At 38.8% G+C, this 18,361-nt stretch overlaps 1 protein-coding gene across 1 annotated transcript in view; it reads left to right on the top strand.

The window, feature by feature from the left end:
• The window catches only part of LOC109938716 (polyamine-modulated factor 1-binding protein 1), a 149,206-nt gene that overhangs the window by 78,531 nt on the left and 52,314 nt on the right, over window positions 1-18,361 (top strand). Inside the window, exons 9-11 of the mRNA XM_048605966.1 lie at window positions 3,960-4,149; window positions 13,688-13,841; window positions 16,077-16,244. Coding sequence (XP_048461923.1) covers window positions 3,960-4,149; window positions 13,688-13,841; window positions 16,077-16,244 — 512 coding nt within the window. The remainder of the gene's footprint in view (window positions 1-3,959; window positions 4,150-13,687; window positions 13,842-16,076; window positions 16,245-18,361) is intronic.

Raw genomic sequence — 18,361 nt, forward strand, 5'->3', positions numbered from 1 at the left:
CTTATTCAGAAACTATGGTTATTTTTGTTGAAGCAGATTAACTCTTTTACTTAATCTATCATAAAACTTACTTAGCATGTCTAAGCATGTAACTAACTACTTAGCAGCTCTTGTATCACAGTAGTGGTGCCCCTAACTTTGAGCCAGGAGTCCCAGGTTCAAATCCTACCTGTTCCAGAGGTGTGTAATAGCATCGCTGAACAGGTTGATTGGAAAATAACTATAACTAATATCTTCAGCTAGAGTGCAATATTAAAGTTCTTTTGCCAATAAATGTGTTTGATTATGTTGAAATTTATAAAGTTTGATAAATAAAAGTGATTTATGGCAATTGCTCCAATTCAGACAATGTTGCAAAGGAAATGACGCCAAGAAAATCTGAAATTTGGACAGAAATATCTGTATGTTGAGCTAACAATGTAAAACAGTACTAGTACAATGGTTCAATGCCTATAGTAAAATGCTGGAGATTAAAAGATATTTTGAAGATCTGTTCTCCTTCACCTTATTCAGTTGGTAATTATTTATATAAATAAATTAAGCTGCAAAAATTGATCTGAAAGTATATGGGTTTCCTGCACATGCTGAAGATACATGCCTTGAACACCTGCCTAATGAAACTACATAAATTGCTTTGTTTTTCACATTTTTTTTTATTAATTACCTTTATTTGGTGTACTTAACTAAATGCTTTGATGAAAATTTCAAAAACACATTGAGGCTGAAAAATATTTGAGAAATTCTCATGATTATTTTGATTATTCATGCTTGTATCTCAAATCTTAGTGTTTTTGTTTTGTGACTCTGACCTGGAGAAGACATGGGAATCTTGTTTCTAGACCTTATATATCTGTTATATATTATAGAGATACAGCAGTGCTTAACCTTTTGCCTAGCATCAGAAATGTCCTGTGCTGTATTAGAAATGTAAGAATGCCTCAGGCAATGAATTGATGAACCTTTTTATTTCTTACTATCTGGCTTTACTAACAAGGATGGGATTTTGGAGCTTATTAAAACTACCCATGGGGAGAGGGTCAATCTGAAGCATGCCTTGGAGAATTTTTTTAAAGTATTAGCAGCTGTGATTTCTCTCTCTTTAATTTTCAGTTTCTTTTTATTAAAGTTAATTTTACTAATTTGGCTACATAATAAAGCATATGATTATTTTTAAGACACATGCAATGACTGATGGTAAAGATAGGAAAGATTACGAAGAAGAATCAATAGCTTACAGGAGATGTTCTCCATGTTCTCTGTATATTTCAGTTCTATTACAAATTTTGTCGTCCTCACGATTTTTCCCTGTGGGCCACATCTTCTCCCCAGCTATACAAAAGCACTGTTTTATCATTTCGCCCGCAGAAAGAGGAGTGGAAATGGAGTAAATGGGGAATTTTTCAGCTGCTACGTACCTTTTGATTAAATTTTTGATCCATTCGACACAGATTTATGGGCCAAGCAAGTTCAGTAGCCGTCTGTTGTAATGCCTCCTTAGAGAGGAGAGAATGGAGCAAACCTACATTATTATAGTGAAACAGCAGTAACTAACACCCCCTGTTGGTGATTTATTGTGCTCACTAACATGTACACTACAAGTCTGTTCCTGATCATTTTACAGAAATGATAGCGCTTTGAAAATATCTGAAACCTGCTGACAACACAAAATTTGATGCATGCAGTTAGATAAGCTAGGTGAGCAGCATGTTCTACACAAAATCAAAAGTATCCATTTTAATAAAAATTAAGCAGTAATCCTCACTTTCAGAATTTAACAATGGTGTCTAATATGCTGCTTTTGCAAGCGTATGTGTAAATTATTTTTCATTGTTCCTTGTTGATGACATGTTGAAATTGTGATTTGCAGTAATCAATAACATGTTAACCAATGACGAAGAAACATTGTGTAAGAGTGCTGCATGTTTTGTCTTGTGTTTTAGAATTAATAGTCCACACATTCGTTATTTGACTAGTTTGCCCAGTTTTTCAATCATGAGGCATTTTTCATAGCAGCATTCTTGTTTCCTTTTCCAGCTTTATTCAGTTTACAATTCTGGTAAGCGATGGTGCACTAATGATATGTACAGGCAACAAAAAAGCTCACATTTATCTAGCATCTCATCACATCTTCAGGATATTTCAAAAGACTACACAATCAATTCATAACTTCTAAAATACAATAATTGTCGTTATGTAGGTAACCCAGTAGCCAATTTAAATACAGCAACGTTCTGCAACTAGCAAACAAGGTCTCTCAAATTAGTGCTAACAAAATATATTAATAATGGCTTGAGCATATTCAGTTTAATACTGCTTTTGTTAGGATAATACAATTCTTAATCTGTTTGCTTCCTCAGTATCATTTTTATAGATTTTTCTCACATCATCAACTCGCACAATACATTTTCACAACATATGTTATTCAAGGACAGTGTCAGCGGTGCAAGTTTTGCCACATCAATTCTGGGCTCTTATTACTTGTGAAATATTTAAACACTAAGTCAGTATACAGCAGCCTGAGCTTTGCAGTCAGTAGTGAAGCACTGACACTTGCCATTCCCCTTGTGGCAGTTGCCTATAAAGGTTTGCAGACTTTTACTGCATAGACATGTCATAAACTGGTATGTGATCTCGTGCAACATACTCTACAATATGTCTTTTGGTTCTGTTAGTGAGGTTCTTTAACCATTCAGAGCCAAAGAGATCTTTTAACAGTAATTATCACTCATCATACATTAAAAACAAAACTCACTTATCCATAAAGGACTAAAGCTAGCTTTTTCTAATGTCTTGATTATGGAACTCATGAGGTTCTGTGCCATTATGTTCATTTTAGTGCTAAGTCCAGTCAAAGGCAAGGACTGCAACAGTGCACCATGTGGAAGAGCAGGGTACCTCCGGCAGCATCATCCAGATTTCTACATTTATCACTGCAGATGCAGGATGTCAGAAGCTCCAACTAATTTTACCCACTCCCCAAAACAATGAATATCAATCTCACCATTATTCTTGGAACAAATAAATACCGAAGTTGCTGGAAAAGCCCAGCAGGTCTGGCAGCATCTGTAAATAGAAATCAGAGATAATGTTTCAGGTTCTGAGGAAGGGTCGCCAGACTTGAAATGTTAACTGATTTCTCTTCACAGATGCTGCCAGACCTGCTGAGCTTTTCCAGCAATTTCTGTTTAGGTTTCTGATTTACAGCATCTTGAGTTCTTTTGGTTTTTATTAGTAACAAGTCCAGCCATTATTTTTAAAAATCAATGACTCAAATTTGAAAATTTGTATGACATGTTTCTTAGTTTCACTAAGATCTAGTTACATTCAATATTCACTTAATAGACTCCAACCTAGTATACTACAGAGATAGAATCTGAAATTAAAACAGAAATTGCTCAAGAAAACTCAACATGTTTAGCAGCATTTGTGAAGGGGGAAACAGATCTTTTGTTTAATATATAATTTCTTTAGAACTCAGTTTTTGAGCACTTACTGTTCTTGTTCCAATTTAGTATTTATTGCTTTAACATTATTCTGTGAAAATTTTTGTGCTGATAAATAGGAAGCAGACGAATATAACGGTCAAAATCTATTTCAGTAGAACATTTAACAGATAAATTTGAATGAAATTTGTGCACTTTAGGTTTTTTATGCAACATAAGTATTAGAAAAGGATATAAAACTTTAGATACCCTTGAAAAATAAAGAAACAAAAACAGAAATAATTGGAAAAACTTGGCAGGTCTGGCAGCATCTATAGAGAGAAATCAGAGTTAATGTATCGAGTCCAGCAACCCTTCTTCAGAGCTTTTAAACAAAAGCTTTAAAAGTAAAGCTCAAGTTTATTTTAAGGTTGCATCCAGTGCAGTAATAAACTGAAAAACATTTACTGTAGGAAAATCCTTGAATCATTTACAAAATTATAAACCCAGTATTATTGTGCGACTTATTTTTCACAGCACAGGAGCTGGCACACCATGAGGAGAAACTTTTACTGATGGGGAGAAGTCTGCAAACAGCACAGGATCAGCTCGGTGATCGTGTCACAGAAATTGTCCGGCATGAACAGGCAAATCGTAAACTACAATCAGAGCTTAAAATTCTGAAAGAACGGGAAACTAGCAACAAAGAAGAGATCAATGCTTACAGGTGAAATGGTTAATGCATTGTTGATCAGAAAGCAGGTTGCTGCCAACTTTGTCCACTTTTGTATTTCAGCCAAATTAACTTGGACTCGAAGTTCCAGTTAAAGAGCACATAACTCAATGGTCTGGCTACTCGGCCTGTACTTCAGAAAAGCATCATTGCTTCAGAATGCTCAGATTTTCTATTCCTCAAGTTTCACGTTATTTTTTAACTATAAAAATTAATATATTACATTAAAACATCTCTTAGAAATAAGGAGAACATGTATGACTTTAAAATAATGACTGAATTATATATGTGACCATGAGCAAATTATACCAAATGTCTAACTCTGTTTCACTTGAAGCATGCACTTGCTGCTCATTCCCTGTACAATCAACTGGTATAAAACAAAATCCTGAGCTAAGCAATTCTGCACAAAGTCCTGATCTTTTCTTCTGACTTGCATTTTCTAAGATTCCAGATTATCATCCTAAAAGTATGCAAGGTTCTCTGGGTCCCCTGTCACTTCATTCCTCAGCATCAAATCAGCAGAAGCCACCAAAAAATAACATTAATAGCTATTTTTAAATGTTTATTGCAGACCTATGAGGGTTTTACCAATCTTATACTTAAAACGAACTTCCAAAACTTCTAGCCATGCTTATTTCCCATGTCTCTATTGGTACGCTGTTAAATACTTCTAACTTGTCATAGAAAATTATAAATTAATTTTGGACAGAATTTTAATTGAAAGAAACTGCCTTAACTGAGCCAGCTGATGTCCTTGATTGAGGTGTCAATTATGAACAATAAACACGGACTTTAAGAATAGTTTTTGACAATAGTTGTACTTTCACAACAAATCTAAATTCAGTAATTGACCAATAACTAACCAGATAAAATTTATTTCCTTTCAGACTTGAGATTATTTACTGGAATAGTTTTATGCTTTAAAATGTTGTTGTATAAGGTAATGATGCTGAAAGGGTTAATGTTCACGTTACATTGGTTCCACCATTTCAGTGATATCACATGCAGTCTGGAGTTGAAGGAGTTCTACTGTAGCTGTTGGTAAGACCAATTATATCTGTAGCAGCTCCTTAAGGTCCTAGTAATTATGGTGTTGTACTTATTGCTACCATGCAATAAATCATCTTGTTGTCTAAGTACAGTGCCTCTTCTGTAGATACTTTACCATGGTGTATCCTGTACTGCTAATCTCCAGACAGGCCCAAGGCAAAGGAGGATTGGTGAGTGCCAAAAATTACCTCAAACAACCCTTTTACAGTACCACTTACTGGGAGAGATAAACTACTAGGAATTATCCTCTGGATCACCATAGCTGTAGAGTATAGGATTGACCCCCATCACAAGGAGATGGGATCCCAAAGACACAGAAGATAAAGAAAAATTTCAAGCAAGTGAATTTACTGTTTTAAGAGCATTACCACTTTAGAAAGACAGTCAGCAGCTGAAACATTTTAGCTGAAACAATTTAAAGAGAGAGTAGCAGCACTGGAAGCAGCAAAAAGGCAAGCTCAGCACTCCAAAGGCAAAGTTTTATTCTGAAGCTGAGTAAGACACACTAGGGCAAGAAGGTAGGCTCGGAAGAGGGAAAAGCTTGCCACACTAAGAAAATACGGAGGCCTGACCAAGGAAAATTGCGAAAGGAACAGCTGCAGGCTCCTTGAAATAGATGGAATAATTTATGAAAAATGGGTCAAAGACTAGAATAGGAAGGCAAGGGAGTGAAAAAGAGAGTTTTCACTTCCATTGACTACCATTAACATTTGGCACCACTAGGCAAGAGCTGCAAAAAAGAAACAGTGAAAAGGACAGAAAAGAAATTTAGACCAAAGTTACAGAATCTGAAAAGTCTCAGAATTTAATTGAATTGATGTAAGCTATTTTGAAAAAGTCAGAAAAGGTCAGGAAAAAATAAAAATTTGAAAATGTTAAGTCTCAGTAATTAAGCTGTGATTTTGGTAGAAAAATTTATAAGGGTTGCAGCCAGAGTGCTTAATTTAAACATTTGTGCTGAGAAAAGTGCTGGAGTTTTAGACCATGAAAAGTGGAATATTGTCCATTTTACCCAGAAATAAAGGAAAAATATTCCATCTTGCCTCAGAAGGTATGAAACCAATAGAACCATTGGATAACCGCTAATTTGAATTGTTGAAAAAGGCAGGAAAATACTTAAAAATACAGGAAAACCCAATAAGCAGTACAGAGATAAAGCATTTAAGGGACAGATTTAAAATCCTTAAAAGTAATAAATTATAACAGAATAACTAATAATTCAAAGTAAAGCTGTATGAAAGAATTCAAGTAGTATTGCAGAAACACAGAGTTAAAATGATTGGCAAATAAAACAAAGAGCACCATTGCTGTGTTTCCGAATCTAACAAGCTCTACTGTCATTCAGTTTAATGCAGCAATGGTGAGTACAGTAGATTTAAAACAATACTGAAATGATAAAAAATTAAAAGACCTTTACAATAATAAGATGAACCAATACTTTAAGAAAAAAACAGAGAAATATATAATGCTTCCTAGCAGATTCAAGATCAAAGAAGACCCATACAGAGCACAGATTGGCCATCATGGAAATGGCAATTTTTAAGATATAGTGTTGCCTGAAAATTGAACAGTAAAACGGTGTCTGATGTGCATGATATTACTAACAGGCAACATCAACCAGAAAACAGATGCTCTGGAAGCACAGACTTGCATTGCAGGATATACTGGTAACTTGCATTGAAAGGTTGCATCCGGAACACTTAACACACAGGAATAGACACCTAGGTCGCAGACCTAGATCACTAACTTAGTGCCTATCTGTTTGTTCATAACATCCCTGCCTTGCCATTCTAATTAGCTCAGTCACACAACCAGGCAGCTTGCCTTGCTGCTAAGCAATTCTCAGTCTAGGAGCCACACATCTTCCTGTACATCAGTATGCTATGTCAATCTCATGCCTACAGTATGTGTGACAAATAAAGTGCATGTGCAGAAGGCAGCCTGGATCTGACTCTAAGGGAAGTCATCTGGAGTAAAGTTCATGGAGGCGCCTGTCAGTCAGTTGGTCCAGGGACAGCCTCCAATACCATGCAGTGGCATTGGTCATGGTCAGGCATCTGGTCAGGGCTGTCTTGGTCAGGGGGCTCATGTCACTACAGTCCAGGGAGTAGGCCACAATCAGCCCATCAGGTGCATCAAAGACAGCAAGATGATCCATTGCATGATAGCAATAAGTACAACTACATTTGGCCCGCCATAATTATTAGGATCTTAAGGAACTGCTACAGATAAAAGCCAAGGGGAAGAGATGGTGACACTGTGCCTGACTACTTTAGTCTTCAGGACTAGGGATGTATGGTCTAGGCAAGGGCACAGTGCAACTGTGATGGGAAGCAGGATTTCAAAGGGGACAATACAGTAGAGCATGGCTAGGAAGGGTGTAATGCTGAAGGGAGGCTCGTCCACGATCACGAGCACCCTGGTTTCATGGGAAGGAAGACCAGGTCAATGCATATGCACTTCATATCAGAGTCTAGGTTGGAAGGGTAGGCTAGTGTAGGCAAAAGTGAATGGGTGGGTGGTGGCGTGGGAGATGTGTAAATCCTATGGGGTGGATGGGATCGGCTACTAGGAAAAGGATGTGGATATTTGGAGGGGGGAGGGGTTGCTCACTGACATGGTCAGACTGAGGCTGAAAGCCACTGGAAGAGGAATGCTCACTGTCCCCTCCTATCTAGCTGGAATTCAAAAATGTATAATGGGAAGAAAATGGCTGCATGAGAATAGAGTGGGCAGGGTAATGACTCAACCTCTGAGGGAGGGGACTGCAACAGTTACCCATGGACCGGGCTTTTAAAGGGGAATAACATTGGTCACAGGCCCATGAAAAGTTTACCACCCAGGCACAAAGGCTGTCTACTCCCTGGCCATTCTACGGCATCGATCGTCTCTGTACATGGCATCTCCCTGGCAACACTACCACTGGACAAATCTTTGAAAGTTACACCTTCCACAGACAGAGCCAAGCATAAGGGATGTTGAACCAGGAGGGACAAAGGTGTCAGCAGCACCCAATGCCATGTGTTTCCATTGTTTTCCCCCTGTTTGCAGATAGTGCAATGGGCTATCAGCGCAGACCTCCATCTCGGCTTCATATGTAACCATGAACTGTTGCCGACTGGTGTGGAAATACATTGATCACCGACACAGAGAGACTCAAAGAAGATGCATGAAAATTAAAATCACCATTATTTATGTACACAGTTCCAGTTAAGAAAAAGTCTTCTTCACCCACGTCACAAAAGTGCCCTCAATACTTTTCCTTCTTTATCTCGCTCCCATTACAATTTAGTGTCTTCCTTGGTTCCAAAGATGGGTTCGAGGGAGTATACTCCAATCCCAGAGGTACTTGTGTGTAAACAAGCCAGAAATACTAATGGTCTTCTGCCAGAGCTAAATTGACCCTCCTTGACATGAACTTCCAAGGGTCAGAGGCAGGTTGGGTGGAGGTGGAGGATTCAGCCACCTTTGCAGAATCCCAAGTGCAAACTGCCAAGGGGCCTGTATGTGGTTCCACCTTTAGCTTTGTAGTCCTGGAACTGCCCTGCCTCCGTATGTGGACAGGCACTCAGATTGGTGTCAAAGTTCCTCACTCCCTGTCTTCAGGCTGAGAACCAGTGGCTGAGGTGATGGAGCGCAGGTGAGTGCACTTTTCCAGCAGCCCCTGATGATGCTGGTCCTAGCTTTCATGGCAGATACCTTCGGTTGTTGATATACCTCCACTGGACAAGACACGTGAGGTACTCCCTGATGAACTAGCTAATCCAGATGAGACAAAAGAGACGGGCTGGTTTACATTAATGGATATCTGTTGATTTTGTCCTTGACACAGAAACAACTGTTACTATCCAATTAGGCCTGTTCCTGTGGCTGAAGAAGTAAAAGCTGCAGCCTGCTTTGATAACACACAGAGCTCAGTTGCAACTGACAGAAGCATAAGAATGCTGCAGTTACACTATAATGTAACATACCCAAGAGAGTTGAAAATGTGAACGTCGTTCACATTCAACCAACTTTATTTTTGAGCTTGCATGCATGTCTCAACCTCACCTGAATCAGAAGAATTGGAGAGGATTGATAAACCATCCAGAGAACCTCTTGCACAGAAGCAAACAGCTGTTTGAGCACTAGTCGAGAAAAAAGAAACCAATGTTGACTGACCAGTCAAGGGGCAATCAGGAGAAGATTTCATTGGGCTTCCTGGACTCACAGTAGAACATAAACAAATGAAACAATCCAGTAAGATGTTGGCATGTTATCAACGTAGAGGAAGTCGCAGACTTCATGGAATTGAAGGCAATGTTTTTCTTCCAGAAAACAGCACAGTCGACACCAATGACAGAGGTTGTGTTGAGTGAGCAGCAATCTTTCAGTAATGTGACTGAGTGTCTGAAATCATTTACGTCAACCACAAAGGGCAAGTGGAGAAGTCCAGCTTGATCAAAAACTTGAGTGAGATGAGTTGCATTGTCCACAGATTCAGGCATGGCCAAAAAGAAGAAATTGCCTGATCTAATCATCCAGGATTCTGTAGCAAGTACCTACTCCAGTCTAAAGACTATTGTCTGCCCTGGCTCACGAATCAGAATATTACAAAGAGGAAAGTGTTTTTTTCACAAAGCAGATTTCTTCCAATGATGGGCATTCATGAGATTTTAGGTCCCCCAGATATTGTGATTGTACAACTACTTGAATTAGCAGAGAAGTGTTCTTCTGCAAAGAAAATTCAGAAAACTAAATGATAAGGGAATGAACTAAAAGGAATGACAACCTCTGCAAAGGATGCTCAAGGATATAAGATTCTCTAGTGGAGAAACGATTCACAGATCAGAACAGAAGCTAACAGTCCTCATTCAAAAAATCTACCATTCTTCCAAGTCCACAGCAAGTGCATTCTGAGAGAAGTGGGAGATGTACAGACTGCCTGCATGAATTTACAGATTTTAGGAGAGATGAGATAGTTGTAAATGTAATATAGGATGGAATCTTTCCAACCCATGACAACATGGACATTGGTGATACAATGGGAAAATAGGGTAAGATTAGCAGAAATGATATCTCAATGTCAAGTGGAATGGCGAGACAAGAAACTTGCCAGTAAGCAGTGACAAGCCTATTTGCTCCCATTTGCATGCGTTGGCGTACTACTATTACCTAATTCCACCTCTGTGATATATTGTTTCTCACTCTCCCACACACCAGATAGAAACAGGATGGTGACGATTTTCGACCCAAAAGACAGAGCAGATACTTAGTGACTCCAGTTTGCCATTTGCTTCTCTAGACCTCCACCTCGGACAGCAATGTCTTGTGGTGTGTTCTATGAGCAGTGACCACCCCCAAAGTTCATGGACTTTGTCTTTGGACACATAACAATCTTAAAACACAAAGGTGTGGTACGTTTCTGACCAAAATTAGAATACAGTTAGACACTTAAATGCTAAATTTTGTAGCACACAGTCAACTATCATTTTGATGCTGTTGTCAGTACACTTTGTGCATGGGGACAGGCACACAACTCATGACTGGGCAGGGTGCATTTAAGAGCTCCTTGTTTTCTCTCTTAGCACTCATTCACTTTGCTCCTGCTTGGAAGTTCTGAGCATCTCTTCCTTGCCATGCCTTGCTTTTTCATGCTTTTTCTCCTCAGCCAGGCCATAAAATTCATTCAAATCTAAACCCTGAAGGTATTTGAATGCAGGCCCTGGTAATTAACAATCTTTGTTTCTCATGTTATAAATAGCACTGAAATCAATTTTGTTTGAGCAACTGTTGTCAACTGGTTGACCTCTGTATAACAATTAAATGAGAGTGGATTATAGCCTAGAATTGCATCCAGGTGGCCAGTTGCTGAAAATGTGCTGGTCGGCCACTTGATGCTCCTGTTGGGAGACCCCCGTCCACTTTCAGGACCAGGCCTCATTTGATATCAACAGAGAATGTATGTATTACTGGTATCACCAGATGGTTAGTTGCAGCTATTGTTCTCTACTAAACCCCACCCTCAACCACCCCATCATTAACCACCACTATCAATAATGTCATTGCCTCCAGTTTGTGAATTTCTAGCCTAGAGCAATGTTACTGCATTCTTAACAAAAAGCTAACAAAATGTAACTTAATGAGAGTGGGCAGGTTAATACAGGTGTAAATTTCAGATTTTAGCACTACAGGTATCATTCATTATATATTTTTTTACAATTGGCTTTAAGAACGTAGTTTTATAATCCAATGTTTGTTTTGTTTTACTTGTATGAATACACATCAGCTAACCTCTTAAACTATGCCATTTCTTTAATACTTTTATTAGCTTTTCTGTAAATTCCGTACATAACTCTTCCATTTGACTGTAGCAAAATGAACCCTTGTCGTTAATGTCAATAGTTTGGAATATTTGAGCCATAAAATAGTAAGTATTTGTTTCAGGGAATTGTTAAAAAAAGCAATCTGACATCATTGCAGTAATCTTTTCCTATCATCATTCAGGAAGATGACTGCCTGCACAGTAAGTGAACAAAAGTGTTAACTACATGATATGCCAATAGGTATTAGATAAGATTAGTAATTAAGTGATAGAATGAAGAACAAACTAGGTATTTTGTCAAACCTGAAATGATTCCTTAAGTGGCTTCTACCGCAAACCTGGCAAACGTAATTGCTGGTGTATTGATTGGGCTTTATGCTGGTCTGGTGGCATGGAAAGATGCTGGCAGTCAGCAATATTGATTAACCATTATAGGAGTTATGTCTATGATGTCTGTTTGTTGTTGGAACTTTACTCAGTGAGAAATATTTCTTTTGACAGGGTGAACAAGTGAATATAGTGCAGCACAAAAAAAAGGCTCATGATTTCATGCATTATTATGGATAGGCTATTTTATCCATTGTATTATATTGAACATCTCAGTAGGAATATATTTGTAACATGAAATTACGTTAGAATTATCACATAGATTTTCAGATCAATGTTTCTCATCATTATAGACAGTAGGCTGAAATATATTAGCTGTTCTTTGCAATAGACTGTTTTATACAAAGCTAAGGTATGAAACAAGATTAGTATCCTACGCCACAGAATGATAGGGAGTCATACTGTGGTGAATTGGCCTTTGAAGTAATTTTCAAGAGTGTACTTTTCAACATTATAATAGGGCCAGGGGGCTGTTAGTGTAAAACAATTCCCTCTGGACTTTCAGCTCTGGGCTCCCACAATATTTGGTGACCAGACCCATCTCCAAGTCGAGGAAACAGTTGAGGACTGGAGACCTTCCTTCTTTGGGTTGGAGGTGAGCAGCAACAAGATATGGCAACCAAGAGCAGCTTGGAGAAGCCTGAAGAAGTTCTCCTGGTACTTCTGATTCCACAAAAATCAAAACAAAAAGAAACACTTTAAATTGAGGTTTTGTTTTCAGAATTACCCTCATCAGTCAGCCACAAACAAAGGTTTTGCTATTATAATATCATCTGAATATTTCTTTAATGCGTTTGCTTGATGGTAGTTACATAGTAACACAGTATCCAAATTCTTGTAAATTTGCCAAAGACGCCCAGAAAGTGAAATTAGAAGTCTGACATGAAAACGACTTTTAAATGTGTTTGGATAATTACTTCCAGTGATTGAGGAAAATGATTTTAGACTTTGTTATAAAGTGACAATGTTGTTACAGCATGTCAGGATGCTTTCCATTATGTTGTATCTGTGTCAGTTCTCTAAAAGAGCAATTCATTTATTGCCATTCTTCCACATTCTCCCTGTAACTTGAACATTTTTTTTTCCCTTTTTTAGATTATATTGCAATTCCCTCTTGAAATCCTCCATTGATCCTGTCTCCACCATACACATAGTCTTCACATTCCAGAACGCAACCAGCCGCTATGGGAAATTAATTCTTGTAATGTTGCCATTGCTTGCTTTGCCAATTACCTTAAACTGATTTGTCCTCGATTCTTCCCCCAATGAGGACATTTCCTCCATATCTATTCTGTCCAGGCCCTTCATGATTTTGAATATCTCTATCAAATTTCCTCTGAACATTCTCTTCTTCAAGGAAAAAGGCCTAAATTCTATAATCAGTTTAGTTCTTGGCTGTGTGACCCACCTGACATCTGTCATAAGTACACTTTGCCTTCTTCATCATAATCCCTGTCTCTTTCCATAGACAGGGAACTCTGGATTCTTCTGCCCTTCCTTATATGACAATATATCTTGTCTACCTGAACTGTCTTCTTTAAATACAGTCCATTGTTCAGTTACCATTTTTTTTGTCAATCTTTGATTCCAATTTACGTGACACAGATCCATTCTAATCAATTGAAGTTGCCTTTCCCCTAGTTAATTATTATTATGCTGGTTTTTTTTGTCCTTTTCCATAATCAACCAAGATCTTATGATACCATGATCACAGTCCTCAAAATGCTGTCAACCATAGTGGCAACAACATCCTCAATTGGACTCCTTATTTTTCATTCATATACATAGAGTACAGATTGAAGAACTCAAAGCTGAAAATGCTCAGAATAAACAGAGTTACGAAACTGCAGCCACAGAAGGACTCAAGTACCAGCAATTAATTTGCAAGATGGAAATGGAAGTCAACACCAGCAAAGAGCAGATTAAAATGCTACAAGCACAGGTGGGTGAACAATGAGTTGAATTTTGCTGATTCCGTGGAGTCAAAATTAGATTTGGATGTGGTTAGGAATGTAGCAGGGAAACCCCTTTAGGATAGCTCACCAACAGTGAGCTCCCCAAAACTGTCCCAACTGCATGCTATTTACCCAGTGGCTGGTTGCTATGAGAATTGGTAGTCCAGTCTATCCTGGCAGGCAGACAGGCAATGAATTAAGGCCCCAATCAAGTGCTGTGTTCCCCAGCCACTGCAACTGTCCTGGCATTGCATAGGATCCCACTGCAAACTTGTAGAGGTGACCAGTCGCCTAGGAGTCAGCAGATGGAGGTGACTAGATTTATCAGCTACATTAGGGAGCCACAGTGTGTACAGGGTCTCACATATGGCTACAAACACGCCCTAGAAAGATCAAGACTCTATTCCAAGCCCAGAGTACCTTGTCAGCTTCCCACCACTGAAGAAGAAGTCTTTGATAACTCTTCAATTTTGCAGCACTCCTTAAGTCACCTTCTCCAGTAGCACTCACATTACCTAGTGGTGTTACATTTTGGATATTTTGCCAGGACCCTTACATTCTGGTTATCATTTCCTTAGTTCACCTCTATCTTTTGGTCAATGAACTGGCAGGTATTCCATTAGATGACCACCTCATATGAAGTAGCTTCAGTGGACTTCCTGAGCCCCCTTGTTAGTACCACCCTGATGATGAGGCTTCAGGAACCATTGCTTGGATCATATGCCCTTCTCAGTCATTGTTCATTTAAGGGTGGAAGTCAGATTCCAAAGACATGAAGAGGACAATGAGGGCACTATTGAAGCAGAGAAGCAAACTCGGAGGCTGTCCAAAATGGAGATGCCTTAGAAGCCTGCTACAAAGTTAAAATAAAGAAAGTCAGCACTGTGGAGTGGAAAACACTCCTGAATTAGTTTGGGCTGTAGCCATGGCTTATTCATAATGTGACTTATTTGTTGGACCAGTGAGGAGGGGGCAGAGTGTAATGTATTTAAATTTGTTGATGATACAAAAATAGGTGGGAGGACATGTTATGATGAAGACATAAGGAATCTGCAAGAGGATATAGGATCGATTGAGTGAGAGGTCAAACACTTGGCAAATGGAAACCGAAAGAACTGCAGATGTTGTAAATCAGGAACAAAAGCAGAAGTTACTGGAAAAGCTCAGCAGGTCTGACAGCATCTGTGAAGAAAAAATCAGAGTTAATGTTTCGGGTCTGGTGACCCTTCCTCAGAATGGACCCAAAACATTAACTCTGATTTTTTTCTTCACAGATGCTGCCAGACCTGCTGAGCTTTTCCAGCAACTTCTGCTTTTGTCCTTGGCAAATGGAGTTTAATGTGGGAAAGAACAGGGTTGTGAGGTTGTGCTGTTTAGGAATAAGAATCAAAGTCAGATTATTAGTTAAATGGACAGCAATAAGTTCAAAAAAGTTCACCGCGGAGGGATCTGAGTGTTCTTGTGCCTGAAATATAAAAGTTAGCATGCAATGCAGCAAATAGTTAAGAAGGCAATTAGAATTTTGGCCTTTATTGTTTGGAGTGAAGTTTGAATACAAGGAAGTCTTGTCACAATTGTATAAGGTGTTAGTGAGGCTGCACCTCCAGCAGTTTTAGTCCCTGTATTTAAAAAATAAGTAAACTGGCATTGGAAGCTGTTCAAAAGACATTCACGAGGCTGATTCCTGGGATGAAGATGTTGACTTATCAAAAATAGCTAAATAGTTTAGGCATTTATTTATGTGAAGTTAGAGGAATGAGAAGTGATCTTATTGAAACATAGAAACATTGAAACTGAGGGGGCTTGTCAAGGTAAATGTTGAGAAGATGCTTCCACTGGTGGGGAATCACAAACTAGGGGCACAGTTACAGAAAAGGGGAAGTCATTTCGAACTGAGAGGTAAAAGAATTTCTTCTCCCTCAAGGGTGGTGAATGTCTAGAATTCCCTACCCAAAGAGTTGTAGAGGCTAGATCACTGAAAGTATTTAAGGAGGAGGTAGATAGATTTTTGAAATATCAGAGAGTTGATGGCTGTGCTGAGCTGGCATCAAAGAGGAGTTGAGGACTGGGACAGATCAGCCATGATCTTGTTGAATGGTGAGCCAGGGTTTAGGGGCCAAATGACCTACTCTTGCTCCTATTTCTTATGCTTTTATATTCATTAATGATTTGGCCCAGGGTACAGAAGAATTCACTTTATTTATAATTTTGCCTGTTTTTAGATTCACCAAAAAGAAGGTGAGAGCAACAGACTTCGAGAAGAATTAAAATTGGAACAAATGAGACAAGAAGAATTACAAAAGCAGTCTCAGAAACTGAAAGAACAAGTAGGAGAGCTCAAAAAAGAAACTGATGAATTGAATGCCAAGTTTAAAGATAATACCCAGATGGTAAGTGGGTAGTATTAAAATGTGCGCATATTTTTTGAGCATAGCATATAAATATGAATAGTCAGATAATTAGTGACAAGGATTTCATAAAAGATCATTTGAGTATTTACAAATTTTGAGAAATTTCACCATACTCATTTCATTAGCTCAGAACAACACAGTAGGTTCTAATAGAAGGAAAGGCGTTTGTCTCCCATGATTTGTACTCCCCTGAAAGTTATTATTGTATCTCCAATAGAAAAGAGATTTCTGAACAATCTGACGAGATTGTCAGAGTGTGAGGAGGGCACTGGCACTTAAGAAATGTGATTTGAATGTATTTGATATACAGCTGCAACTAGGAATGTTTGCAATTCAGTGCAAGATGATCACAAATGCTGTTTGTCTGCAGGAGACAATACACTGTCAACAAAAGTAACGTGATTATTAGAGTTCATATTGCAATGGCAGTGGTTACTGGACTTAAGCTGGAGTACAGAGATCCAAACAGATGTTTGAGCAGTTGATACTCTTCCTGATACAGGGGATAGAGTAGTCATGAATGGAAAAAAGCAAGGCAGCTGTTGAAAAGAAAAGACTAAATTGTTCGAAAACTGCTGGTAAAATGCCAGAAGCAGCAAATTCCCTGTATGTGGTTTTCTCATTTATTCTTGGAAGGTTTGCATTGCTAACAAAGTCAATATTTAGTGCCCTTCGCTAACTGCCCTTCAGCAGGAAGAGGTAAGTTCCTTCTTGAACTGCTAGAATGATGTAGTGTAGGTACACACAGTGCTGTTAGGAAGGGAGTTCCAGGATTTTAACCAACAACAGTGAAGGAACAACGATGTAGTTAAAATCCAGGATATGTGCTTGGATGAGAACTTGATGAACGGGTGATAGTCTTCACATTTATATGTGATATTTGACCTTCTGGGTGGTAGAGGTCATGGGTTTGGAGGTCTAGTTCTGATGAAAAGTCACCAAACTCAAAACATTAACTATGTTTTCTCCCCGCAGATGCTGCCAGACCTGATGAGTTTCGCCAGAAATTTCTGTTTTTGTTTTGGAAATGCTGTCTAAGCAGCTTTAGCCAGTTGCTGTTTGTATTTAATAGATGGTACACATTGCTACCAATGGCACTGAAAGTGAAGGTTTAAGGCGGTGGATGGGATGCTGAACTGAAGGCTGCTTTATCTTTAGAGATTGAGGTTCTTGAGTGTTGTTGCAGCTGCATTCATCCAGGCAAATAAAAAAGTATGCCATCACACTCCTGACTTGTGGTTTGTAATGGTGGACAGATTTTTGGGTGACCGGAGATGAATTATTTGTCACAAAATAAGTCACTGAAGGCTAACCTGAAGGTGCAGCAAATTGGCTAATAGAAAGTTAACCTTTATCACAAGAGGAATTGAATACAGGAATATTGAAGTCTTGCTTCAACTACTAGGAGCTTGGTTAGATAATACCTGGAGTGCTAAGTTTTGTTCTCCCTATCTCAGGAAAGGTGTTTTGGCCATAAAGGGAGTGCAATGAAGATTCAATAGACTTGTTCCCAGAATGGCAGACTGTCCAATGAAGAGAGATTGGGCAAACCGGGTCTGTATTCTCTCGAATTTCAAAGAATAAGAGGTGATCTCATTGAAATCTATCTCTCCCACAGGGCTATGGAAGCTCAGTCTTTGAGTATATTTGAAGTTATGGGTAAAAGGCATTGAAGTGGTGCAGGAGCCAAGATCATATTGAATGGCAGAGCAGGCTGAATAGGCCGAGTGGCCTACTGTTGTTCCTAAAATTTCCAGCCCTGGGCTTTCTGTTATAACCACAATGTTTAATGACTGGGCCATTTGTCGCTGGTCAGTGTTAACATCTGGGATGTTAATAGTGGATGATAATACTGTTAAATGCCGTGGGTACTGTTAAGTGCCATGGGTAGATGGCTAGATTATCTTGTTGGAGATGAGCATTGCCTGACATTTATCTAGCATGAATGTCACTTGCCACTTACCAGTCCAAGTCTGAGTGTTGTCCAAGTCTTTCTGCACATTGGAGCAGACTGCTACAGTGTCTGAGTAGTTGCAGATTGTGCTGAACAGTGTACAATTATTAGCAAACATCTCCATTTCTGACCTTGTGATGGA

Source organism: Rhincodon typus, chromosome 15, assembly GCF_021869965.1.
Source record: "Rhincodon typus isolate 14 chromosome 15, sRhiTyp1.1, whole genome shotgun sequence".
NCBI classification, from domain to species: Eukaryota; Metazoa; Chordata; class Chondrichthyes; order Orectolobiformes; family Rhincodontidae; genus Rhincodon; species Rhincodon typus.